The 23,618-nt window shown below is 56.5% G+C and overlaps 1 protein-coding gene and 1 long non-coding RNA gene across 5 annotated transcripts in view; one reads left to right on the forward strand and one right to left on the reverse strand.

The window, feature by feature from the left end:
* Positions 1-23,618, forward strand: part of COL16A1 (collagen type XVI alpha 1 chain) — a 50,843-nt gene that overhangs the window by 10,295 nt on the left and 16,930 nt on the right. The window contains exons 13-50 of one of the 4 annotated variants that reach the window (XM_023634572.2): positions 571-633; positions 856-897; positions 1,023-1,067; positions 1,165-1,200; positions 1,571-1,633; positions 1,989-2,033; positions 2,121-2,216; positions 2,395-2,433; positions 3,047-3,091; positions 3,252-3,287; positions 3,791-3,901; positions 4,310-4,345; positions 4,573-4,608; positions 4,686-4,796; positions 5,166-5,210; positions 7,053-7,088; positions 7,233-7,277; positions 7,570-7,701; positions 8,448-8,483; positions 8,690-8,797; positions 9,112-9,234; positions 9,341-9,394; positions 9,609-9,650; positions 9,981-10,016; positions 10,094-10,147; positions 10,316-10,384; positions 12,458-12,511; positions 12,603-12,629; positions 13,409-13,465; positions 13,651-13,698; positions 13,828-13,881; positions 17,259-17,312; positions 17,517-17,549; positions 19,687-19,803; positions 19,887-19,928; positions 20,022-20,108; positions 20,928-20,972; positions 21,914-21,958. In XM_023634572.2, the coding sequence (XP_023490340.2) occupies positions 571-633; positions 856-897; positions 1,023-1,067; positions 1,165-1,200; positions 1,571-1,633; positions 1,989-2,033; positions 2,121-2,216; positions 2,395-2,433; positions 3,047-3,091; positions 3,252-3,287; positions 3,791-3,901; positions 4,310-4,345; positions 4,573-4,608; positions 4,686-4,796; positions 5,166-5,210; positions 7,053-7,088; positions 7,233-7,277; positions 7,570-7,701; positions 8,448-8,483; positions 8,690-8,797; positions 9,112-9,234; positions 9,341-9,394; positions 9,609-9,650; positions 9,981-10,016; positions 10,094-10,147; positions 10,316-10,384; positions 12,458-12,511; positions 12,603-12,629; positions 13,409-13,465; positions 13,651-13,698; positions 13,828-13,881; positions 17,259-17,312; positions 17,517-17,549; positions 19,687-19,803; positions 19,887-19,928; positions 20,022-20,108; positions 20,928-20,972; positions 21,914-21,958 (2,247 nt within the window). The remainder of the gene's footprint in view (positions 1-570; positions 634-855; positions 898-1,022; positions 1,068-1,164; positions 1,201-1,570; positions 1,634-1,988; positions 2,034-2,120; positions 2,217-2,394; positions 2,434-3,046; positions 3,092-3,251; positions 3,288-3,790; positions 3,902-4,309; positions 4,346-4,572; positions 4,609-4,685; positions 4,797-5,165; positions 5,211-7,052; positions 7,089-7,232; positions 7,278-7,569; positions 7,702-8,447; positions 8,484-8,689; positions 8,798-9,111; positions 9,235-9,340; positions 9,395-9,608; positions 9,651-9,980; positions 10,017-10,093; positions 10,148-10,315; positions 10,385-12,457; positions 12,512-12,602; positions 12,630-13,408; positions 13,466-13,650; positions 13,699-13,827; positions 13,882-17,258; positions 17,313-17,516; positions 17,550-19,686; positions 19,804-19,886; positions 19,929-20,021; positions 20,109-20,927; positions 20,973-21,913; positions 21,959-23,618) is intronic. The other 3 variants (XM_023634583.2, XM_023634577.2, XM_023634588.2) reach the window with 3 other exon arrangements.
* Positions 20,673-23,391, reverse strand: LOC138920650 (uncharacterized). The gene is made up of 3 exons (XR_011432181.1): positions 22,276-23,391; positions 21,599-21,740; positions 20,673-21,062 (listed from the first exon to the last, which is right to left on the reverse strand). It is a non-coding gene; the product is annotated as an uncharacterized lncRNA (long non-coding RNA).

Genomic DNA, 23,618 nt, shown 5'->3' on the forward strand with positions numbered 1-23,618 from the left:
TTCATGTGAGTGCTGACTGCGTGCCCGGCTCCGTGCCGAGCACATCACATGTCTTCCTCACCATGACCCCTTGAGGTAGGTGCTAATGTGAATCCCATTTTACTGATGGGGAAACGGAGGCTCAGAGAGGGCGTGTGAGTTGCCCTGGGTCACACGCTAGTAAGGGGTGGAAGTGGGATTTGAATTCAGGCAGCTGACGCTCACCGTCGTGGGTTCCTGTCTCTCCGCATGTGTGTGTCCATGCACGTGTGTCCCTGCGCCCCTGGGAGTGCTGTGTGTGAGCTAGCGTGCTTGGGTAGGGGTGTAGGGGAAGAGACACCCTCTGCGTGAGACTATAGATTTGCCAAATATAGCCTTTCAGGGTGGGAGGGACATGTGGAGGAATGCGTATGGAATCCATATGCTGTGTGCGTGCGTCGGGGAGTGGGGCAGGGGGGCGGCTGGGGCAGCGCTGTGCTCATTTACACCCATGTGTGGTGCATGGGTGGAGAAGACCGGAGTGAGGAGAGCTTCCTCGAGGCTCCCATGTGGCCCCTCTGGTCCCAGCCCTTGTTTTGGTCTCATCCACAGGGAGGGAAAGGTGAGCGGGGCCTGCCTGGTCCATCAGGATCCAAGGGAGAGAAGGGAGCCCGGGTAAGTGCCCCAGCCACGCCCACTGCAGGACCCTTCCCAGCTGTACCCTGGGGGTGGGCTGGGATGTGAGCCATCACCCCATCATCTCAGCTGGAAACCTGCAGCCTGGGGGCTGAGGGCCAGGGTCTTTCTAGGGGTTACTGTGTGGACACCTCTGTTTCCTAGGGGCCCATCCTCCTCAAAACAGGGCCCCACTTCTGACCCCTCGGTCCCTCCCTGCAGGGCAATGACTGTGTCCGAATATCCCCGGATGCCCCACTTCAGGTAAGACCTGGAGGCGAGGCCTGCTTCAGGGCCTATATGGGGGTCAGCCTCTGGGGAAGGGGCTGTGCCCTCGGCAGCCCATGGGGTGACCCTGGGCCCCTCTCAACACCTGTCTCCCTGCTCAGTGTGCAGAAGGCCCGAAGGGAGAGAAGGGGGAGGCAGGAGCCTTGGTGAGTGTGGGACCAGGGATAGGGCAGGGAGGGGGGTCCTGACCTGGCCTCCCTCTCCTGTCCTCACCTTTTCTTTTGTGTCCCCTCCTCATCTTAGGGACCCTCAGGACACCCAGGCTCCACAGGCCAGAAGGTAATGGGCCTGGATTTCAAGGAGTGGGTGCCAGGGAGGTCTGTGGGTCCCACAGACCTGAGGAGGGAGGGGTCCAGAGTCTTCCTAGAGGATGGCGTTGTTGGACACAGAGCTGGCAGTACCCTCCCAGTTCTTCTGCCTTATCCAAATCCCCGTTAGACCTGGAAAGAAATGCCAGTGAAAGTGAGTGGCCTAGCTGGTTGGGAAGTTCTTCCTGTTGTCTACCCTCGCATGGGGACTGAACCCCTTCCATCTCAGGGGAGGCAGAGACCAGGGGTTGAGAAGGCAATGTCCCTCCCCAAGATGGAGCTGCCCTGGTTCTTTCAGCCCCTTCCCTCAACCCCAGTCACTTTGCCTCTTCCTTCTTCAGGGCCAGAAAGGCGAGAAGGGAGACGAAGGCATCAAGGGCTTGCCGGGGAAGCCAGGCCGAGATGTACGGTGCTTGGGACCCTTCCCCACGAGAACCCCACATCCCTCAGCATGGGATGGTGAACCCGCTACCCTTGCTCAGGAGAACAGACACCCGAGAGGGGAGGGGCTGTGCAGGGGCTCCTTGCCAGGAGGCATAGAAAGGACTTGAACCCAGGCCTCCTGGCTCCCAGCCGAAGAGCCCTGACCTCTGTCACCCTGAGGTTGACATTTGATGACCTTGGGGCACTGGGTGGGGTCTAGCTTTCGAGAGGGGCAGTGAGGGTGGACAGGTGTGTATGTACCCCTCCCAGCGTGGGCTGCTGCCCCAGGGAGGTGCCAGGCCTGGGCCCTTCTTACCCTCTCCCCCTACCCGACAGGGCCGGCCAGGGGAGATCTGCGTCATGGGGCCCAAAGGGCAGAAGGTGAGTTGTGAGTGTCTGTGGGGTGGAGAGTGGGTGATAGGGCTGAGGCGGGGCTGCTGTCTCACGCCCACCTCATATCTTTGCCAGGGAGACCCTGGCTTTGTTGGGCCTGAGGGGCTGGCAGGGGAACCTGGACCCCCCGGCCTCCCTGGGCCCCCTGGGAGAGGACTTCCTGGGACCCCGGTGAGTACTCCTTGCCCCTCCTGCCATCCTTTCCACAGAGAGCCTTCCCCCGCCTGACCAGGGATTGGGGAGATGAGGCTCCGTCCCAGGGGTCCTGATTTGGGGAAGGGGCTCAAGTCCATCTCACTGTACTGCGGGCCCCTGGGAAGCCTCCACTTGACCTGGTTTCTGCCCTCAGGGGGACCCAGGTGGCCCTGCAGGCCCTAAGGGAGACAAGGTAAGCACAGGCAGGAGTGTGGGCACGTGGGGATACCTCTGCTGGGTGGGAGGAGAGAGGAGAATGGGGGCGGGGGAAGCTGGGGTAGCGGGCCTGTGTGGGGAAGAGGCTAGGCCTGAGGAGGCTGGCCTTGGCCCAGCCAGGCCCCTTGGGGGGAGTGTCCCATCCCAGTGCTAGCTGACATGGGAACCTTGGCCTGGGTTCCAAGAATGGGGACGGGCAAGCCTGTCTAGTAACAAGCACAGTCGCTTTAACTGGAGGGCCCAAGCCCATTTTAGGGCCTTGTGCCTTGATGAGTGGAAAGCTCTGGCAATGTCTGTCTGTCTGCTGTGGCTCCTCTGGGGTCACCCAGATTCCTCCCAACCCACTACACTGGGGAAGGTGTATGCAGAGGCCTCATGTCCTCCCTTCCTTTGCAACCAGAAGCACTCAGCTTAGGCGTGGAGAAGGATAGGCTGCAAGAAGGGGCTATTTGTTGACCAGACAGACCAAGAGAAGATTGGAGCTTTGGCAGAGATTGTCCTGCCATCCAGAGAGGGGACTGGATGGGGAGGGGGTGGTGGGCTGAGGGCCCAGCCAGGAGCCTCCCCCTTAACCCTTCTTCTGACCGCAGGGCAGCTCCGGGGCACCAGGAAAGGAAGGTCCTGGTGGGAAACCTGTGAGTGACCCCAATCTCGTGGGGGTGGGGGGTTGCCACCCACCATGCCCAGGTCTGCTCTCTCAAGGCCTCCGGAGGGAGGGGGGCTGGGTCCTTGGGCCCTCTCTTGGCACACCACTCTGTCTGCCTTGAACTAATACCATCGCTTCTTCTCCAACAGGGGAAGCCTGGGGTGCCAGGGCTGAAGGGAGAGAAGGTGAGGCCCAGGCCTGGTTGCCCCAGCTTGGGTTGGGGGTGGGAGCCCCTCTTTGAAGGTGATACTGAGCATCAGGGGCCCTGGGCACAGGCGGCTGGACCTTCCTCAGGAGACCCCCACCCCTTCTTTGTCCCTAGGATGTACATATGTGATTACTAAATAAAGAGCCTGGCTTGGCAGTGACACAGCTGGGTTCAAATTCCGCCTCGGCCACCCATGTGATTTATGAAGGCAGCAGATCGATTAGCTTCTCTCTTTGCTGGAGTTTCCACATCTGTAGATGAGACACAATCATTTCTTACGGCTTGTTGTGAGGTCATTTTGCGATGTCCAGGAATCTCAATTTGAATGAATGAGTCCATTGAACAGACAGCCCCTCCAGGGTTCCTACTGTCCACTTTGATGTTGGGGATAGGGCGCTGGCCCACCCAATGTCTAGAGGTCCTTGCCTTTGCGGGGTCTCAGCCCCACCTTGTCTACTCATGGTCTCTCCCTTCTGCTAGGGTGACCCCTGTGAAGTGTGCCCAACGCTGCCTGAAGGGTTCCAGAACTTCATGGGCCTCCCTGGAAAGCCAGGCCCCAAGGGGGAACCGGGTGATCCTGCACCAGCCAGGGTGAGTGCCCAGGGTGGCCATTAACCAACTGCACAAAAAAACTGGGGTCTTGATCATAGAGACGACTGGGCAGAGGGACTGTGTAATTCTCACAGCCGTAGAGAGATTGTGGGCAGAGGGTCTAGGCTCTTAGCTCCTTGGGAGGGTAGGAACAGGTTGCTGAACCATAGAGTTTAGGGCTGGGCTAGAAGGCCACCCCAGGTCTCCATGGCAACCTCCCATGGTTCTTGAACAGAGGCTAAGATGCCTTTTGGGCAAGCTGGGGTAGAGCCAACCCTTATAGTGAGCGAGGCTGTGCCCTCCAGGGACTGGGTGTTGGTTGGGGGTGGAGGAAAGGAGTGGGCAGGGCTAGGTTAGGGTCCATGCCTGGACTTCCCACCCTTCTCCCTCACAGACCCTTTCTTTTAGGAGGTCCTGGGAGCTGCTGGACAAAAAGGTGATCGGGTATGTATACGAACTTTCCTGTGGGGCAGCGTAGCCTGGCTTCACTGCCTCCATATGTTCCATGAATTGATAAGCCCTGGCACTGGGATGCTGACCTTGAACCTCCTGGGACCCCTGGGCATTGGAAGGTTTTGTGATGTGTGACGTTGCTGTCCTCATATATGGCTAGGAAGTTTGGGGTACCTCAAAATGCCTAGCCTCAGCCCATAAACCTCTTCTCCCTGCAGGGAGACCCTGGCATCCAAGGCCTCAAAGGAGAGAAGGTGAGGGAGCCCCGGTCCCCTGGCTGCCCCCCTCTGACTACTGGGAGCCTTTCTGATCCCTTCTCTTCCTTTCCCAGGGGGAGTCCTGCCTGTCCTGCAGCTTAGCTGTAGGGGCCCAGCATCTTGAGCCCTCTACAGGGGCCAAAGGAGACGTGGCCTCCCCTGGCTTCGGTTTGCCAGGCCTTCCGGTGAGTGGCCGCTTCCTCCTAGCCCAGTCCAGTCCAGCCCATCCTTGCCACACTGGTGGCCTCCCTGGCTCCTTAGGCCCGACTCTCAAGGCAGAGACCAGGAGGGAGGCCCTGAGGCAGATGTCCCAGGCATGCGGCCTGGTCCTTCCCTCCAACCCTGCACTGCCCCAGGTTGCTTGTCCTGGGACTTCCTCTTAGAACCTCCAAGTGCCCAGCTGTGTAACAGAAGTAACTGTCCAGCCACTCACAGGTTGTGGGATTCGGAATCCCGAGCTTGCTTTTCTCTTTCTGGGTAGACAGTGGGACCCATGGGGTTTTGGAAGGGTGGGAATGGGGAGATGCTGTGACTGTGACTTGATTATTTTTCAGGGGAAAGTTGGGGCTCCGGGGCCAACAGGGCTAAAAGGAGAGAAGGTGAGATCTGGGTTACGTGTCAGGCACACCGGGGCTTCTTGGCAGGGAGGCAGGGAAAGGGGGGCCCTGGGCAGCAAATATAGATAAGAGATCAAACTGCACCTCCACAGGAAATACATTCATCAGTGTTCTACAGACTGGAGTCAAGGAATTTATTTCTGAGAGCCCTCATGTTCTCCAAGAGAATCCTTTAGTTTTATATTTTTAATTTATTGATAATCTAAAACAATTAAGCACATTCGAGACAACCTTATAATAAAATAATAATATTTAGCACTCTTTACCACTCATGTGCCAGGCACTGTTCCAAGTACACATATTAACTTGTTTCATCCTCCCAAAGCCTTATGGGGTAGGTACTCCATTATTCCCGTTTTTACGGATGAGGAAACAGAGGCACCAAAAGGCCAAGTAAATTGCCCAAAGTCACACAGGTGTTTGGGTGCTGAACTGGGATTTGAGCCCAGGAAGTCTAGCTCCAGAGTGTGTAATCAGTACTTGGCTGGGTCACTCGATTTCAGTGCCCTTGTTCACATTTGTATTGATGATTGCATTGGAGACAAATGACAGCATTGAACTTATAATGTAGTGCGACTCAGATGAGGGGTTCTGTGGGTACATGGACGTTCAGGTGTGAAAAACACTGAAATTAGTGTTCAGACCCAGCTCTGCCAGGTAAACCACACCTGTCATTTCTCAAATGGAGCTTTGCCACGCTGCCTCACACCTGCTCCCTCTTCCAGGCTTCTCTGTCTCCGTGAAGGGCATCTACCCAGCTCCTCAGACCCCAAACCCAGTGTCATCCTTGATCCCTCCCTTTCCCTCATCAGCTCCTCCATCTGACAGTTCTGCCAACAGCATCTTTCAACTCCCGCTGCTTCTTTCCACCTCCACAACTCACCTTAGTCTTGGTCCCCATCATCTCTCACCTGGACGGTGTTGGCAGCCCCTGTCTGGCCTGCCTGCAGCCGCTGCACCTCTTCAGCAGTCCATTTGTCGTCCAGTGGCTAACGTGACTTTGTAAGGAGAACTCAGGGTACCATTATCTCCCTGCTTAAAATCCTTCCATGACTTGTCTTTGTGCCAAAGTCCTGCTCTGCCTGACAAGACCCTGGATGACCAGCCCTGCTGCCTTGTCAGTTTCATCTGGTTCTTCTCTCTCCGTTTCCTGTACTGTGGTTGTACCGCCCTCCTTCCATTCTGGATCCTGCCAAGATTCTTCCCACCTCTTAGATTTGTGCTTGTGGCTCCCACTGTCTAGAACGTTTTCCTCTCTGCCCTCCCCCGTTCCTTCACTGCTGGCCTTAGAGTCATCTTTCTGATCATTGTCATTGATACTTCTCTGAGCACCCTGTCTCTGAAATGACCTCCCCTGCTTCCTTTGTCTCATCACCTTGTTTATTTCCTTCATAACACTCATCATAATTTACAGTGACTGTTATTTAAAAAGTTCCCGTTGGCCCCACAAGTGCGTAAGCTCCGCAGGGCTTGTCTGTGCTGTTCACTGTTACATACCAGCACCTCGCCCAGCACATAGCGCATATGGACAGCCAGGAATAGCTGCTGGATAAACAAATTAATGATCTCTGTGTGCTGGGTCAGGCCTGAGGGTGGGGCTGGGAGTCTGTGAAGGGAGGCTGGGGGCGGAAAGAGGCTGGCCGTAGACTCCTGTGGGGACCTTGGGGAAATCCCTTTCCCTCTCTGGGCCTCAGTTTCCCTAGCTAGGAAATGAGGGAGTAGCCTAGAGGTCCCAAGGGGCTACTTTTCTAGCTTGGGGTTTGGGATTGACCTAGCTCTTCTCTGCCTCCCCTCTTGACCCTATTTTCTCTGCTCTGCTCTCAGGGTGATTTCGGGGAGGCAGGGCCAGCCGGCAGTGTGGTAAGTGTGCTTCAGATGGCGACAGCTCCCGGAGAAGGACAAGGTGGGAGGTGCTGCCTGCGCTGGGGAGATGATAGGCTTGGATTGTGCTCTGGCATGGCCCAGGCTGATGCCAGGCATCACACATGGCTTTTTATCATGTAGGGGCCCCCAGGGCCGGTGGGACCAGCAGGCATCAAAGGAGAGAAGGTGAGTCTGGGGACATTCTCCACTCTGCAGCTGGGGTGAACTTCCTGAATACACCCTCCTTTCGCTCCACTTCAAACCCTTGAGGTTCCCCACTGCCTGAGGGTAACATCTGACCCCTTAGCAAGGCAGTCAAGACCCCTGATGACTTGGCCCCCACCTTCATCTCTTACCTGACCTCTCACGATCTTCCTGAGATATCCTTTGCCCAGAGCTGTGTCAGGCCGGCTACATTCCCCAGCCCCAGACTCCAAACCTGGCCTGGGGCCCTCTAACCTGTGTCCTTTCTCAACAGGGGGAGCCTTGTGAGCTGTGCCCAGCCCTGTCCGAGCCTCAGGATGGAGCCGGCCACATGGTGGCCTTGCCTGGCCCTCCTGGAGAGAAAGGAGAGCCTGGGCTTCCAGGCTTCGGTCTACCAGGAAAACAGGTAAGTTCCGAGGCCTCTGGCGCCGGGATGCAGGCAGGGCTCACGAGACGGGAGGGACCCTGCCTGGGTGCCTTGGCTCCCTGGACAGTGGGGAGTAGGTGGGAGTGTGGAGGGGTCAGTGCCTCTGTCTCTGGCCTGACAGGCCTTTGCCTTTGTCCTGGGACACAGCCTGGCAGAGTGTGCAGAATGGGCACGACCGGCACAAGACGAACCTGGGTTCAAAATCCAGCTCTGCCTTTTACTTGAGCAAGTTCCTTTTGCTCTCTGTGCCTCTGTTTCCTGTGCGTGGTGTGTTGTAAAGCCCAGGAATGATGTGTGTGCAGCCCTTAGCAGCACACGCTAGGCATCCAGGAAATGACGGTCCCCACTGTGGTAATGATTATTATTACTGCTTCAGCAATAATAGCGAACACGAACAGAACGTGCACTGTGTGCCATGCAACACTTCGCTTCTGTTAGCTAATCTGTTCTCACGAGAACCCTAGAGGGTAGAAGCCTGTGCTATTTTTGTCATCCTCATTTGACAGATGAGGAAACTGAGGCACAGATAAGTAACTTGCCCACAGTCACCCAGGCAGGACTCTGGCTCAAGTCTCTTCTCTTAATCTATACAATATTGCTTCACTAGAACGAGAGCAGATTCTGGTCTGTTTTGTATACTGTTGTATTCCTGGGTCTAAGACAGTGCCAGACACTAAGGGGCATCTAGGACGAATGAATGGGTGCTGGAAAAGCTTTCTCCTCAGGGCAAGGCTGGAGAGCGTGGATTGAAGGGGCAGAAGGTGAGAGAACCTCGGTGGGCATGGGTGGGCACCACCTCCTCTCAGATGCCCTCCCCACCTCCTTTTCCTGATTCCTCTGTACCCACTCTCCACTCCCTGTCCAGTCTCCAGCCCCAGCGAAGGGCCATGAGTGCTTGCAGGTCCCAAGAGGGCAAGTTGTCCCTATCTGGGTCACCTCTGCCCTCCTTGAACCCTACTCCTTCTAGGGTGATGCTGGGAATCCAGGAGATCCTGGAACGCCGGGCAGCATGGGTCAGCCGGGACTGTCAGGAGAGCCTGGGGTTCGGGGCCCCACAGGGCCAAAAGGCGAAAAGGTCAGTCCGGTGGGGGCAGTTTGTTGCATGAGCAAAAAGAAATCAGGCTGAGAGCTAATGAGGGAGAGGACTGCGGAGTCAGGCTGCAAGCCTTACAGGATGTCAGAAACGCTGGGTGGAGGTGCCTCAGCTCTTCTCCGAGGCAGGGAGAAGAGCTAGGAGGGTCAGGGGCCTATTTTGATTTCCCAGGCTGAGGTGGGGCCAGTGGAGGGGCAGAGCTCTCAGAGGGGCACAAAGACCCCCTTTCCGATTCCTCCTCCTGGCCTTTGCCAGCCCTGGCTCACGGGCTCCTGGCTGTGCCCATCTCTGAGCAGGGCGATGGCTGCACTGCCTGCCCCAGCCTGCAGGGGGCGTTGACCAACATTGCGGGACTGCCCGGGAAGCCTGGCCCCAAAGGAGAGCCGGGCCCTGAAGGTGTGGGTCGGCCTGGTAAACCGGTGAGTTCTGGCTGCCTGTCCTCTAGTCCTTCCCGACCTGGGCTTCTCTTTGCTCCCTCCTGCCCCCTTTCCCCTGGGGGACACATGGGCCACCTGTGTCTTTTAGGGCAAGCCTGGTCTACCAGGAGTTCAAGGGCCCCCAGGACTGAAGGGCACACAGGTATGTGTGAGTAGGGGGCCCTGGGCTGCAGGTATGTGTGGGTGAGGTTGAGGGTGGGGAGATACATGGGGGCAGTGAGCCTGGAGTGGGGACTGGGGATCAGCTATAGAGGGGGGAGAAGGCGGAGGTGGCAGAGGTTTAGGAGGAAGGGCTGGGGAAGTGGTGCAGAGTGAGTAGGAATCTCAAGCCAAGGATTGTCCTTCTGCCTCTTCAGGGAGAGCCTGGGCCTCCAGGAATGGGAGTCCAAGGGCCCGAGGTGAGTCTCCAGCCGTAACTTTGCCTACTTGCCCCCTAAAACTTCCATTAGCCGACTACTTACTCCCATATGCCCCCCAAACCACAGAGCTCTGCCTGCCCCTAGATGCTCAAGGGCTCAGCTTTGGGATAAGGGATTGGGCAGCATCCCTGGCCTGCTGTTGCTTCTGTTGGGGACCATATCTTTGAGCCCCACCTCTTTGACCCTCATGGTCTCCTTGGGGAGCTCTCCTGAGTTTGGGCTAGCAGATACCCCACCCCAGAGCAGGTCTGCCAGTGGGGTAGGTTGGCCTAGACAGTTGTGGCCCAGTCTGCCTTTTCTGACTTGCAGGGGGAGCCTGGAGCCCAGGGTTTGCCTGGCGTTCAGGTACGTCTGCTCGAGGAAGCTGGCAGGGGAAGGGGCCACTCTAGGACAGAGATAACTAACTGTGCTTCCATCTGCAGGGGCTTCCAGGACCTCGGGGACCACCTGGCCCCACTGGACAGAAGGGAGCCAAGGTGAGCCCCTTCCTCCTTGGGCACTAGGTCTGCAGTGCTGTGGTGCCCTGGCAGGAGGTGCAGGGGACATGGGAGCTGCGTGGTAGCCATCAGAAGCTGCCCAAGATCTGGTCTGATGCATCCCACCTGCTGGATTGCCCCAGAACCTTTGTATCCTCTCTTCCACAGGGATCTCCAGGGGTGAAGGGAGCCATTGGACCTGTGGGACCTCCTGGTGCCAGTGTCTCTGGGTCTCCGGTAAGGGTCTTCTCTGTGCTCCATGGTGGAAGCATTGCTGGGACCAAGGACGTTGCTGCTGGGAAGAGATCACAGGGCTGACCCTGCCCATCCCAGCAGCAGGAGGGATGGGAGGAGAGAGGCCTCAGGCTGGTCCAGCCTTGAGAAGACTGCACTGTTTGGGGGGAGCACTGAATCATGACAATACTGATCGCTACCATCTTTTGAGCAGTGACTGCGCTGAGCCTCTGTGCTCAGCTCTAAACAGCGATTCCCTTAATCCTCAGAGCACAGCCTTTATTGCCTCCTTTTCATAGACAAGGAAATCGAAAGGCAGAGAGTGAGGAGGTAGAGCCAGAACTTGAACCCAGGTCTGTCTGCCTCAAAGCCCACTGGTTAACGCCCCCCGACTGCTTCAAACCTCGGAGCCATTAGGGCTCATCTAAACTGTGCTGCCCCACAGAACTATCCAGGATGATGGAAATGTTGTATTCTGTATCGCCTGAGGGGGTAGCCACTAGCCACACGTGGCTATTGAGCACTCGAAATGTAGCTCGTGTGACAGAGGAACTAAATTTTAAATTTCACTTAATTTTGGTTTACATCACCACGCGTGGCTATTGCCTGCTATACTGGACAGCTCAGATCTATCTAGACCAGCAATACTTCCCATCTTTTTTCTTTTTTTGCTTGAGGAAGATTAGCCCTGAGCTAACATCTGTGCCAGTCTTCTTCTACTTTGAATGTGAGATGCCTCCACAGTGTGGCTGATGAGTGGAATAGGTCTGTACCTGGGATCCGAACCCGTGAACCCCAGGCCGCTGAAGTGGAGTGCGTGAAACTTTAACCACTTGGCCACGGGGCCGGCCTGGATATTTTCAATCTTATTGCTCTCAAAGACCTCCCTTTATTACTGTCTAACCCGTGATTCCCATGTTTTAAAAGATGTGTCTGTTGAACAAATTGCATAGATTAAGTCATAATAAATACATTTCCTCATTTTCATTCATCAAAGATCTGTATAATAATCAGCTCCTACTCCACATGAGCCCACTAGAATTTTACAAGATGATATAGTTCTAGCCTAAATCAAAGAAAGGCTGCCTTTCAGCCAGCCTGTGCTGTGCCAGGTTGTGGGCAAATGTGTAATTTTTCTTGGGCTTTTGGTAATGTGGAAATAGCCCAGGGAACCACATCTTTTCTATCCTGATGGCTCCCTAGAGAAATTCCAGTTCTAGTTTGGGAATCATGGATGGCTTCCTCCTGAGGGTGCACCGAGCCCAGAGGGGCCATGGACTTGCCCAGGTCCACGCCACCAGTTTGTATTGCCCAGCGGAGCTGGTCAGTCAGGGTCCCTGCCTGTCCCAGGGAACCCCAGGGTAAATCAGAGGTGGAGGTGAACGTGGGCCTGCTCCTTGGGGAAGCGTCGAGTCCCGTGGGCAAAGGTGGCACGTCCCACAGGAAGGCGTCTGTTGGAAAGCCCTTGTGTGGCCGGGCTAACCTCTCTAAACCTTCTCCCCTCAAGCTGAGTCCCATCCAGGAGGCTTCCCAGCCCAAGCCCCACACTCACAAGTTGTGTGACCTTAGGCAAGTGACAGCCTCTCGGAGTCTCCAATTCCTTGTTGGTAAATAGGGGCTGAATTTCCTCTCTCCTCACGAAGTCAACTGAGGTAACTTGTGAGAGAGAACGCGTGTCACACACAAAAGGGCGAGAGGAGAGCCGCACAGACCTGGGTGCAATTGTGCCGTCGGATCTGTTACAAAATTTCTTTAAGCCTCAGTTTCCTCACCTGTAGAACAGAGCAATACTGTCCTGCACGGCGGGCAGTGGGGACTTGGTTCTGTGCTCTCTGACGGGTGCGTTGCATGGTGTCTGACACCCGGGAGGAGCTCAGGAAGCGCCAGTCTTTATCCCCCTCCTCCTCTCCTGGTCTCCTGTGCCTAGTTTCCTCCTCTAGAACATGGTCTCTGGGACGCGGGCACCAGGAGAGCCTGGCGCTGCTTCTGTTTGTCCTGTCGTCCTCCCCTGCAGGCGGGCCAGCTGGCTGGCTGCCATCCAGCCTCGATTACTGAGCCCAGGTTCTCTCCTTTCAGGGCGCTGAGGGGCAGCGAGGACAGACTGGCCTTCCAGGAGCCAGAGGGATGCCAGTGAGTACAGTGTCTCAGGGAAGCAGGAAGCCACATCTGTCCCTGCCTCCACAGCCCTGTCTACTCAGCTCCCTGTGTTTCTTCCCTGCAGGGTGAAAAGGGATCCCAGGGAGAGAAGGTAAGTCCCAAAGACCTGTGACCGATACTGTAGGGAAATTAGCAGCCCCTACAGCCCTACCACCCAGGGTAATCTGTGCACGTGGTAGTCACTCTGGACTGGAGGATGGGAGCTGAGAAGTCATCCCGGGCTTCTTGCCACCCACCAGCTCCTGGATCCGGGGAGCCGGGGCCCCACGCATTCCCACTTCACCTGGTTGCAGGCTCAGGGCTCAGCTAGGATCCCAGGAGACCCAGAGAGCGACAAGGCCTCCGTAGGGGGCAGCTGCATTTTCTAATGGGCCCTGAGTCAGCAGACAGGGACAGGAATTGAGCTGGGAAGGACTAGTGGTGAGAGGGCAGAGATGTATGGGACCATAAGAGAAGGGCATGGAAGCCAGGCTGGCCCAAGGAGAGTGGGGCTGCAGCCGGGGTGAGCTGTGACTGTAGTGGATGTGAGACTACCTGTCCAGCAGCAGGCGATGGTGGAACTAAAACCTCGGTAATTTCACGAGCCGTTGTTTGCCAAGCACTTGCCGTGTAGCAGAAACTCTATGTACGTTAATCCAGCCCATCCTCATGACAGTCTATGCATTCAGCATTATTATCCCCATTTTACAGATGAGGAGACTGAGGTTCGGAGAGGGTAAACAGATGGCCCAGAGGTACAATCACGAGAGGCAGATCCCGAATTTAAACCCTGGCCTCTCCATCTCTAGAGCCCACGTTGCCTCCCAGATAGCAGTTTCCAGAAGGTTCTCCATCCTTGGCCCCCTCTGACAAAGACTCTTGTCTTTTCAGGGCGAGGCGGGGGAGTGCTCCTGCCCCTCCAGAGACCTGGTCTTCTCTGGCATGCCGGTAAGTGGTGCCGAGAGCCCTCCCCCCAGCCTGGGGGAGAGGCCAGGCTTCCTGCCTCAGCCCAGCGTGCTAGGGCCCCGCGGGGCTTTGCGCCCCAGCCAGCTGCCTCCCCACGCAGCCCTGCGCTTGGTGTGGACGTTGCCTATAACCTCTCCCCTTCTTTTGCGACCCCCACTCCCACCCAGGGTGCTCCGGGACTTTGGATGGGCAGCTCCTGGCAGCCGGGCCCGCAGGTGTGTCGCTTGTCTCCTCTGTCACTCCTCTTGTTTGCCAGCACCCCACGGCTTGCCCAGCCTTATGCTGCTGCCCCCAGCCATGGGGCAGAGCTTGCTTCTGGGTCTGATTATTTCTTCTTCCCTCAGGGTCCTCCCGGTGTTCCTGGACCACCAGGCCCCCCTGGAGTGCCTGGGCTGCAGGTAAAGGGGGAGAAGAGTAACAGAATTTGGGAGGCAGGGCTCACGCTTCGTGCCCCTCCCCTGCCCCACACACGCACCGGTCATTTCTCACTCCCCTGTGCTTCTGCTTGGCAGAGTGGCGTGGGGGATCCACTGACCCCTTAGGGCTGGCTGTGTGCACTCCCAGCCCTTTTTCGAGGAATGCCCTGTTGGGTGCTAGCCCAGGCACCCCCTGACAGCCATGCCAAGCTCATGCCCCGGTCAGCTGTCAGGGACCCAGAATCTGGGTCAGACAAAAATCCCCCGCACTGGAACAGAGCTCCACTGTTTTGGAGCAGCATTCCACATTATTCATGCAACAAATATTTTTGCACATCTGCTCTTTCCCAGGCACTGTTTTAGGTGCTGGCAAGACAGCAGTGGACACAAATAAAAATCCCCATCCTGTTGGAGCTTGCATTCTAGCAGGAGAGACAGACAATTGCAAGATAAATGGATAAAATATAGTATGCTAGAAAGTGATGTGTGCTAAGGAGAAAGTTAAAGCAGGGCGTGGGGATGGAGAATTGGAGGAGGGCAGGGAAGATATTTGAGGAAAGGGTTGAAAAGAACGTGACAAAAGACTTTTAAGTCTTTTGAATCAAGACTTAAAGGAAATGAGGAGTGAGCCTGTGAGGGAGTGTATCCCTGAGGGAGAAAGCAGCAGGTGCAAATGGCCAGAGGTGGGAATGTGCATGAGATGTTTGGGGAATAGCAGGGAGGCCCGAGATAGTGAGGGGAGCGCAGGAGGAGATGAGATCCCCGTGGCATTGTGATTGAAGTGTGCATTCCAAAGCTACGCAGCCTGACTTTGAATCCCAGCTCTGTTATGTGCTGGCTGTGTGGTGCTAGGCAGGTTACTTACCCTCTCTGTGTCTCAGTTCCTTCATCTGTTAAGGGGAGATAATTACAGCACCTGTCTCGTGGGTCTTTTGTGAATATTAAACGAGTTAATACATGCAAATTGTATAGAACCCTGCCTAGCACATAGTAAATGCTTGGAAGGCATTAGCTGTCATTAGGATGCTGACTACTGTTATTATTTTACATCCATTCTCTCATTCACTTGAGCCTTATGTCAACTCCAGTAGGAAGATGGTGTGATCCCTAAGTCACAGCTGGGCCAACTGAGGCTCTGAGAGGTGAAGCATCTTGTCTGAGGTCATCCGGCTGGGAACTGGCAGCATTGGACTGGGGTTTCCCCATCCAGAACGCCTTCTCGTCCCCTCCTCTGCCTTTCAGGACTGTTTTCCAATGATTTGCATTCCAGGCCCCATTTCCCAGAGGTCCTGGGAGGCACAGACAGTGGCTTCCACGTGTCTGGCTCCCAGTTCCTGGAAGAGTGATTCCATCTGAAGGAGCAGAGCAGAATCACATGGAAGCTTTTTACAAACTACTCCCCCTGGCCCGACAATTTTAAACACTCTTCCCGCACTGCCACCTGGGCTGAGAATCTGCTCTGGGGAGCCCCCATTGCCAATGGGGCTCTCCGCCGGGATCTTAATTCTCTCTGTCTCCTCGAGAGCTCAGAGTAGAGCCAATTCTCGGTCCCCCATGGGCCAGCCACACGTTTTCCAAGTGTCCCAGCTTCCTGCGGCACTGCCAGGAGGCAGGACTCTGTCTGCAGGGGGCTTGCCGTTTGCTCGGGAAAGCATGAGAGTCATTTCAAAGTGACCTGTTAACAAGCACACGCTGATACAGTGTGAGCCCTGCCAAGACACGCTGGGGAATGAGGCAGAAAAGAGTGACTGCCGAGCCTGGTCCTGGGCACCAGAGTCCTTGCCTGGTGCCAGTGCCGGAGACCATGCCGAGACTGCCACTAACAGGCCGGCTCGTGCCAGGCAGGGTGCGTGTCCTCTGCGCCAGGTCACCTCCTGCGGTCCTTTCAAGGAAAGGAGGGCTCAGCAGCTACTCTCTCCAGGCGCAGAAACAGGTTCAGAGATAGACGGCTCTTATTTGCTGGAGTGATACAATCTCACGTAATCCTCATCCATTTCCCAGAAGAGGAAACTGAGGCACAGAGGTTAAGAAATGTGCCTGAGGCTAGATAGCTAGTAGATAGTGAGTTGGTAGCCCTTCAGTTCCTCAGAACAACAGATGGGATGTTTAGTTCTGGGAGGAAGATCAGGCCAAGAAAATCACCAAGTGTCAGGCTTGAGTTAACACACAGGCAATGATTGTGGAGCAGGGGGTGAGTAATAATTTAGGGGCATAATTATAAGGAACACATTCAAAATACTTTCGCTGGGCCAGGCCCTGTTCTAAGCACTTTACCGCATTTACTCATTTAAGGCGCAGAATGATCCTGGCAGGGTGACAGTGTGTGGGGGTGCAGGAGGGGGTGGGGGAGGCGGACTCCAGGTGGGGGAAGGTGGTGTATCCTGTTGCTGGGAGCTGGGACTTGAAGGGAGGCCAGCTCTCGGAGCGGGCCAAGGAAATCCCGTGCGAGGAGAGCAAGGTGAGCAGCTGTGATTCACTCAGTGCGTGGTTAATGCGTGCCCCCTCCATGGCGGGCACCGGGGATTTAAAACGGAACATACTCCCTGCCTCCGTGGAGTATTTAATATGCAAATGTGCATTGTGAGTCTGCAAGGGGAACAGAGTCTGGGTGGCAAACATTTAACATGAGCATCCTGCGTGCCAGGCTCCGTACCAAGCTCCTCACAGCCATGATCTCCTTTAAGCCTCACCATAAACTATCCTTGTTTTACAGATAAGGAAACTGAGGCAGAGAGATTTCTTTCCCCAAGTAACCTGCCAAAAGTTATGCGGGTAGTCAGGATTTGCACCTAGATAGGTCTGACTCCCAAGCCTCCATCTTGCTGTGTACGTGAGTGTTCTGGAAGTGTCTTTTGAGGAATGATGCTGAAATAGTGGTTAAGGGAGGAGTTGGAAGCCAGTGGTCCTCACTCTGTATCTCACCTCTGTGCCTGGCTCATCCTGTGACCTTTGGCAAATTAGGTACCCTCTCTGCATTTTTTGTTCTGTTTTTAGGATGGAGATAACGCCTTACTCACCAAAATAACTGTGATGATTAAATGAGAAAATATAGAAAATGTGCTTAGCACAGAAAGAAACAATAGTTACCTTCCAAATAGAAGACCCTCGGCCCAATTTCTGACCTTCCCCTAACACGTGAGGAAAAACTCCCTGTCGGACAGGTTTTGGGGGTCACCCCTCTGGGCCTCCTCAGCTTTCCCTACAAACAGTCTGGAGATTTTGAGCTAAGAATCGACGTCAGCCTTGTGCCAGCCAGGGCTCTCAGCTCTGTAGGATGAGGGGAGGAGGCAGTGGGGATGGTGGGTGACCCACGAGCTGGAGAGGGGAGTCCACTCACTCGTGTCTCTCCTTGGCTGCAGGGAGTACCTGGAAACAACGGCTTGCCAGGACAGCCTGGGCTGACTGCGGAGCTGGTAGGTACCGCCAGCCCCCTCCCTCCTTCCCCACGGCTCAGCTTGCCATTTCAGCTTCCTTAGCTGGAGTGGGGGTCCTTCGCTCCGTCTTCGGAGGCTGGGAGAAGCCTGGCTGGCACATGGCTTCCTAAGCTTCCGCCTGATGTCATAAGCCTCCATCCCCTTTCCCCTCCTCTGTCTGAGCCCTCCTGTCATCTCTTGCAGGGGTCCTTACCCATTGAACAGCACCTCCTGAAGGTAAGGGGGTAAAGGGAGGGAGTAGGAACGGGCGGGGGTGTCCCCTAAAGGGATTCTCGTAAGTGCTCAGCTGCGTGGCCCCGCAGAGAGAGAGCTGCAGATGGAGCTTTTCGTGGGGCATTCCAGGCGCCTGGTCTAAGAGGGCCCAGTGTGGTGCCAGCTCATAATGGACCCTCAGTGTTTGCTGAATGAGTGTTTGAAGGAATCCTGCGAAGGTACCCACATGATGGATGCTGTCGGCAGTTCCAACCCTGAAGCCTGCCCACAGCAGCTGCCAGGGAGGCCCAGCACCACCCTGCTCATGCCAGGGCAGGACCCGGCAGCTTCCAAAGCAGAGTGGGGAGGGCGAAAGTGCATCAGAGGGCGGTCAGGCAGGGGGCTGTGGAGGTTATTTTCCCTGAGGAGACTGGGTGGGCGCCTGGAAGAAGGCGTCAGCCGTCTTCTGGTCAATCCAAAAAGAACCCAGGAAGGAGATGGGGTTTGCAAGAAAGGGGACTTGGGGCCTGGTAAGAGAGTTGGCCTGTGACAGGGCCTGCTGATAGTGTCAAGAGCACACCAAGGGCTGTGGCCTGGCCTGGTCCCCTAAGCTGGGCACCAAGGGTGACAAGTCCTTCCTTGCCCAGTCACCCCTAGAGATGAGGCCTGGACTCTTCTGTCCTCCAGCTCAGCTTCCTCTGGGGTCCCTCCCATGCCTTGGCCTCCAGAGCCCCCCTGTCCTTGTCACCCCTGTCTAGCGTTGGCTAGTCAGTGCCCTGGACCTCCCACTACCCCAGCAGGTGCTGGTCAGGACAGAGCGTGGGGACTTCCTGCCCCACCCCTGTCTGGACAGCAGACGTCTCCAGAAGCAGCCTGGGGTCGAGTTAACCTGCTGGCAGCAGTTACAGGCTGAATCACAGTGGAGTGTGGCAATGAAACCCCAGCTCTTCTCCCCTAGGCTTCCGGCAAGCCGAGGTTCCCCCAAGCCCCGTCCCTGGGCAAGTGATGTGTGACTCCACATGCAGAATTTGACATTTCTCTGTGTAACATTTCATCTGACAACTTCTTAATCAAGTGTTTGGGGCCCCATGGAGGGCCCCAAACAGGAATAAATGTGGCCTGGAGAAGGGGTCAGATGGTGCCCCGCGGGGTTCTGACCAGGAACCCCAGCCACCATATACACCCACAGCCCAGAGGAAGCCTGGGCCTGTGGACAGACCAGGGTCCAGTCCGGGCTCCCCCTTACCTTAGACAAGTCATGCCGTCTCTTGGAGCGTCGGCTTTCTCATCTCCAGAGTGCTAACAAGACGACCTGCCTCATTGTGCTGTCAGGATCGGATGTGATAATGTGCAAAGGCCTGTTACCATGGCTGGCATCATGGGCGAGGTGGAAAGGGCCGCCATTATCATGGGGCTTTGCGGTGAAGGGTGAAGATGGAGCAGGCACTCCTGCCTTGGGGGCCGTGGACACCGTGCCCTGGATAGACTCCAGGCTCCCGAGTCCTCTGAAATTGTAGTCTAGTTTTCATTAGTGGGTTTTATTTTTCTGGGAAGGGGACTCATAGCTTCCGCTAAACTCTGAGAGGGGTCTGTGACCCAAAGAGGTTAAAACGTCCAGGTAGGAGGAGGACTTTCTCTTCGGGAAGACTGTTCAGACCCAGTGAACAGGGAGTCTGTGCCGGTGCGATCTGCTGGGGAACGGAGGGCAGGCCCCGTCCCCAAGGGTGTCTGCAAAGGGCCTGGCTCTTCTTGCAGCTGCTGCCTTTGCTCCCTTGGGCAGAGAAGCTGGTGTTTGGAGCCAGCCTTTTCAGCCCAGATCCTCATGGCGTGTCCTCGCAGTGGGTGCAGGTTGCAGGAACAGCCGGGACAGATGGTCCCTCCACGGGCCCCTCCGCCTCCTCCCACACGCCTGTCTGGAAAGTGGCTTTGGCTTGGCCCTATCAGAGCTTCCTCCTGGAGAAAACTCAGAGCCAGTATTGGGATTGGGTCCCCTGAGGATGGAGCGGGGCTGCTGCAGGGATGTGACTGCGGGGAGAGAGGATGTGGGTGGAGGACTGCCATGCAGGGCGCCCCGGGCTGAGTTCAGAGTGGGGTTCCCCCACCCAGCCCATCCTGGCCTTCTCAGACCCAAGCTGCACTGCCCTCCCATTTTTCTCATCAGAGCCTCTGCGGGGACTGTGTCCAGGGGCAGACGGCCCTCCCAGCGGCCCTTCTGGAAAAAGGAGAGAAGGGAGACCGGGGCATCCCCGGCGTGCCAGGCTTTGACAGCTGTGCCCGGGTAGGAGCCTGGGCTCAGGGGCGGCCTGGGTGCAGGGAGAGCTCCCACCGCCTCCCCTGACAGCCTTTTGTCATCCTCCACAGTGCTTCGCAGAGCGGGAGCGCCCGAGAGCCGAGGAGGCCCGGGTGAGTGGGCCCTCGCCTCCTCCTCACCCCCTGCCCTGAGCCCTGTGAGAGGGGCCCTGGCCACTCACTCTCACCATCTCCATCCCACTCCAGGGAGACAACAATGAGGGAGATCCAGACTGTGTCGGGAGCCCTGGCCGGCCTGGTCCTCCGGGACTGCCTGGCCAGAGAGGAGAAGAGGTACAGCCAGGGCCCGGGCCCTCATCCAGGCAGGGCCCCGCGGGAGCTGGTGTCCCCACCTAAGTGGCTCTCAGTTCCTGAGGGCAGTTTCATTCCTGCCAAATGTCCTCTTGGGCTCTCTGGTGGCTCCCTGTTTCTTGAGAGTCCTTCAGAGGCCTCAGGGCCTCGGGTGCCCTGGCTTCTCTTACTGCTCTGACCTCATCTGCTCTCCTGGCACACTGGCCACCTGGCTGCTCTCTGTCCACGGGACACTCTCCCTTCTCCGGCCTCGCTGCTTCCTCTGCTTGCAGCTCTGCTCCAGGGCTCACTCCTTCACCCCTTCAGCCCTCTGCTCAAATATCACCTTCTCAGGGAGACCCTCCCTGACCATCTTCTCTGAACTGAACCCCCACCCCATCCCTGGAACCCCCATCCCCCTCCCTGTGTCCACTCATCCCCTCTGAATACTGTGTATTTCCTTCAGTTAGGAAAATTCCACAGCTGTCTGTTGAGCACCATGTGCCAGCCCCCGTTCTACCTGTGGCTGTCCACCTCTCCCCTAGACTGTAAGGGCCACGACGCAGGGATTTTCATGTTCTCTTTATTGCTGTGTCCCCAGCACCTGGGCTAGTGCCTGGGACATATTAGCTGCTCAATAAATGTTTGCTGGATGATCGAATCAACTGAATGAAAGGTTTAACATCAGCTTTCACATCCTGCTTTGATATCAGCTGCCCTCCATTGACTCTGGCTGTGGTGAGCCAGGAAGAAGGCTGCAGAGACCCCAGGGCTCTGTGGGGCCTGAGCCTCTTCATCTGTGTCTCTTGGCTTCCTTTGCAGGGTCCACCTGGCATGAGGGGCTCCCCGGGTCCTCCAGGCCCTATTGTAAGTATCTTTGGTCTCCTGGCCCACTTGAGAAGTTCGCAAAGGGGTGGTGATGCTCGGACACCATTCTGCTGCCTTGTCTCCAGGAAGCTGGGCAGGGTAGAAAGTGGGAACATACACTGCCCTCTCTTTCCTCGTCAGAGCATCTGTGGGGACTGTGGACTCCCACCACCGAATCCCCTGGAACTGACCTGTTCCGCCCTGCTCTGCCTGTGGTCCTGCTTAGGGGAGGCCCTCAGGGGCCCATCCTTGTTTCCCCACCCCTATCCTTGCAGGGTTTTGCACAGCAGACCTGGCTGTCCTGGGCAGAGGAGCCCAGGCTTCTGGCTCCTGGTCTCGGCAGCCAGGGAAGCACGTGGCAGCCTGGCCATGTCTCTCCATGCCCCCGTGACACCAGTTCCTAGAGGGGCCAGGAGCTAAGATGGAGCTGCCCTCCATTGCTCTGTAGGACCATCTCTAGGACAAGTCTGCAAAGGCCAGACCAGGGGCATCTACCCTGGAGTCCTCTGTGATGTTGACATGGTAGGAAAATAGAAGTGACTAGAAAAGACTGGAAGAACTGAAAATGCTTTCTATGGAGAAAAAAAGGCTGGTGGGAACCATCTTAGAAGCAGGGAGCTACCCACCTGGGGGCACATGGAGGTCAGATAACAGGCATGAGGGGCATCCACTCCAGCAAGGGCATTCACTTGGACTGGGAAGACGCAGGAAAGGCTGTTTGACTCGGGGTGCTGTTTCGCGTCTCTGCTGATGGCGGAGCCTTTCTTCCTGGAGCCAAGGGGAGGAGCAGATGTCTTCTGGGCCAAGATTTGCAATGAGTCTCTTTTTCCAGCTGCCTTGAAAATATTCCCGTGACCTCCTCTCCCAGGACCCCCCAGCCCCAGACTGGGCCCCAGGGTGACTGTGCTTGTGAGATGTGACCTGCCTGTTTCTCCCACCAGGGCCCCCCAGGTTTTCCTGGTGCTGTTGGCTCCCCCGGATTGCCTGTAAGAACCTAGCACTGCTCGACCTCCCCTTCCCCCGCCAGCCAGGTCTCTGTGGCTTTCGCTTGTCTCCCTCCCTGTCGTGCCCTCCCTTCCTCCTCCGTGTTTGTCATTGTCCCCCTGCAGGCACGCTAGCTAACGACACAGGTTCCCTGAGGTCCCAGCAGCTTGGACATCCTCCCAATCTCTGACTTCTTTCCATTTTCCCGTCTCCCTCTTCTCCTGCTTTCTTTATCTCATCTCTCTTCTCCCCGCTTCCGTTTCCCTTTTCTCTCCCACAATCACACGTCACCCGCCTAAGCCCTCCAGAGCTATTTTACCTTCTTATTTTAAGCTGGTGCCTCTAGGGGTCTCTTTATCCCTCCCTTCTGCCTCCTGCTTCTCCCACCTTTGGTGTTGACTGAAGATTTGCTGAAAGTAGTTCTTGGGGCCCTGCCAGGCACCTGGCAGAGAGCCCGGCAGAGATGCCAAAGCTTTAGGGCTTCACATTGCAGGCTGGCACAGGTTTGCTGCCCTGCTGCTTGGCAGGGCTGTCCAGAGGCACCCCAGGAATTGAGAGGCGGCCATGCTCGCACCCTTCCCATCGTCCTAGAGGGAACTCTCAGCTTCTTGCTCTTTCTTTCCTCTTCCTTGGCTCCGGTCCCAATCTGCTCCAAGGCTGGGCATGTGATGCCAGCCAGTTGGGTTTCTGGGTGTCGTGGGGCCCTGCCCCTCTGTGCCCCGCGTCTTGGCCTGCTCCGTCTGCCAGGTGTCGTTAATTGCTCTGCCTTCATCATCATCATCGCGTGTTTGAATCATCCCCATCCTCACTGTTGCTCCCTCCCGGGTCACGGAAACTAACCTCCTGTTTGTCAGATTTCGTGTTCCTGGGGCCTGCCTCCTCTCCTCCCAGGCCTGGTGATGGAGACTAGGGAGCAGGGCCCCTCCTTGTCGCAGCTCCATCTGTCCCCACGTCCTCATCCTGGCCGGACCTTGTCTGTTTCTGCTTGCTTGGGTGAAGGGGCCATCTGTCCGTCTAGCCATCTGTCTTGTGTTGTGGAAAGGTTTGGGCGCCATCTCTTGAGGACACAAGGGAGAGGGGTCTGACACAGCCCCTCAATGGTGTGATGAATCTACGAAGGCCAGGGTGAGGAGCGAGGGGTGGGGGCTCTGGCTATGATTGCCACTGATGTCCATTTCCACCCTAAAAAGTGACAGGGACCGCTCTGGAGGGAGCCTTCCCGTGTCTCTCCCCTGCATCTGTAAACAAAGGTGATTTTTGGCTGGGGGGGTGGGGATTGGACAGGTAAGTGTTGGGTTTCCAGTGATACATTTTGGCGAGATGCGTTACTCTCGGGACACCTCTCCTGACAGTTGTCCCTCAGAGGGGCACACGTGCCACCCTCCTAAAGGTGCATCCCAGTTACCACAGTGGGGCACACCAATGACAGTCACCCTCCTGAGGGGTACCTCTGAGAGTCACCCACCTTGGGGGCGTTTCTCTGTAGTTACCTGCCTTGGGGGCTCTGCTCCTGAGAGGCACCCATAGGTGGGAGTGGAAACCTCTGACGGCTACTCTTCTGGGGACACCCCCTATGGTCACCTTGCCAGGGACACTAGGGGGGGCCACCAGCAACCCCCACCTTTGCCTGGAATGGCAACAGAGGACTGCTGGGCAGGAGGA

Source organism: Equus caballus, chromosome 2 (assembly GCF_041296265.1).
Source record: "Equus caballus isolate H_3958 breed thoroughbred chromosome 2, TB-T2T, whole genome shotgun sequence".
Lineage (NCBI taxonomy): Eukaryota > Metazoa > Chordata > Mammalia > Perissodactyla > Equidae > Equus > Equus caballus.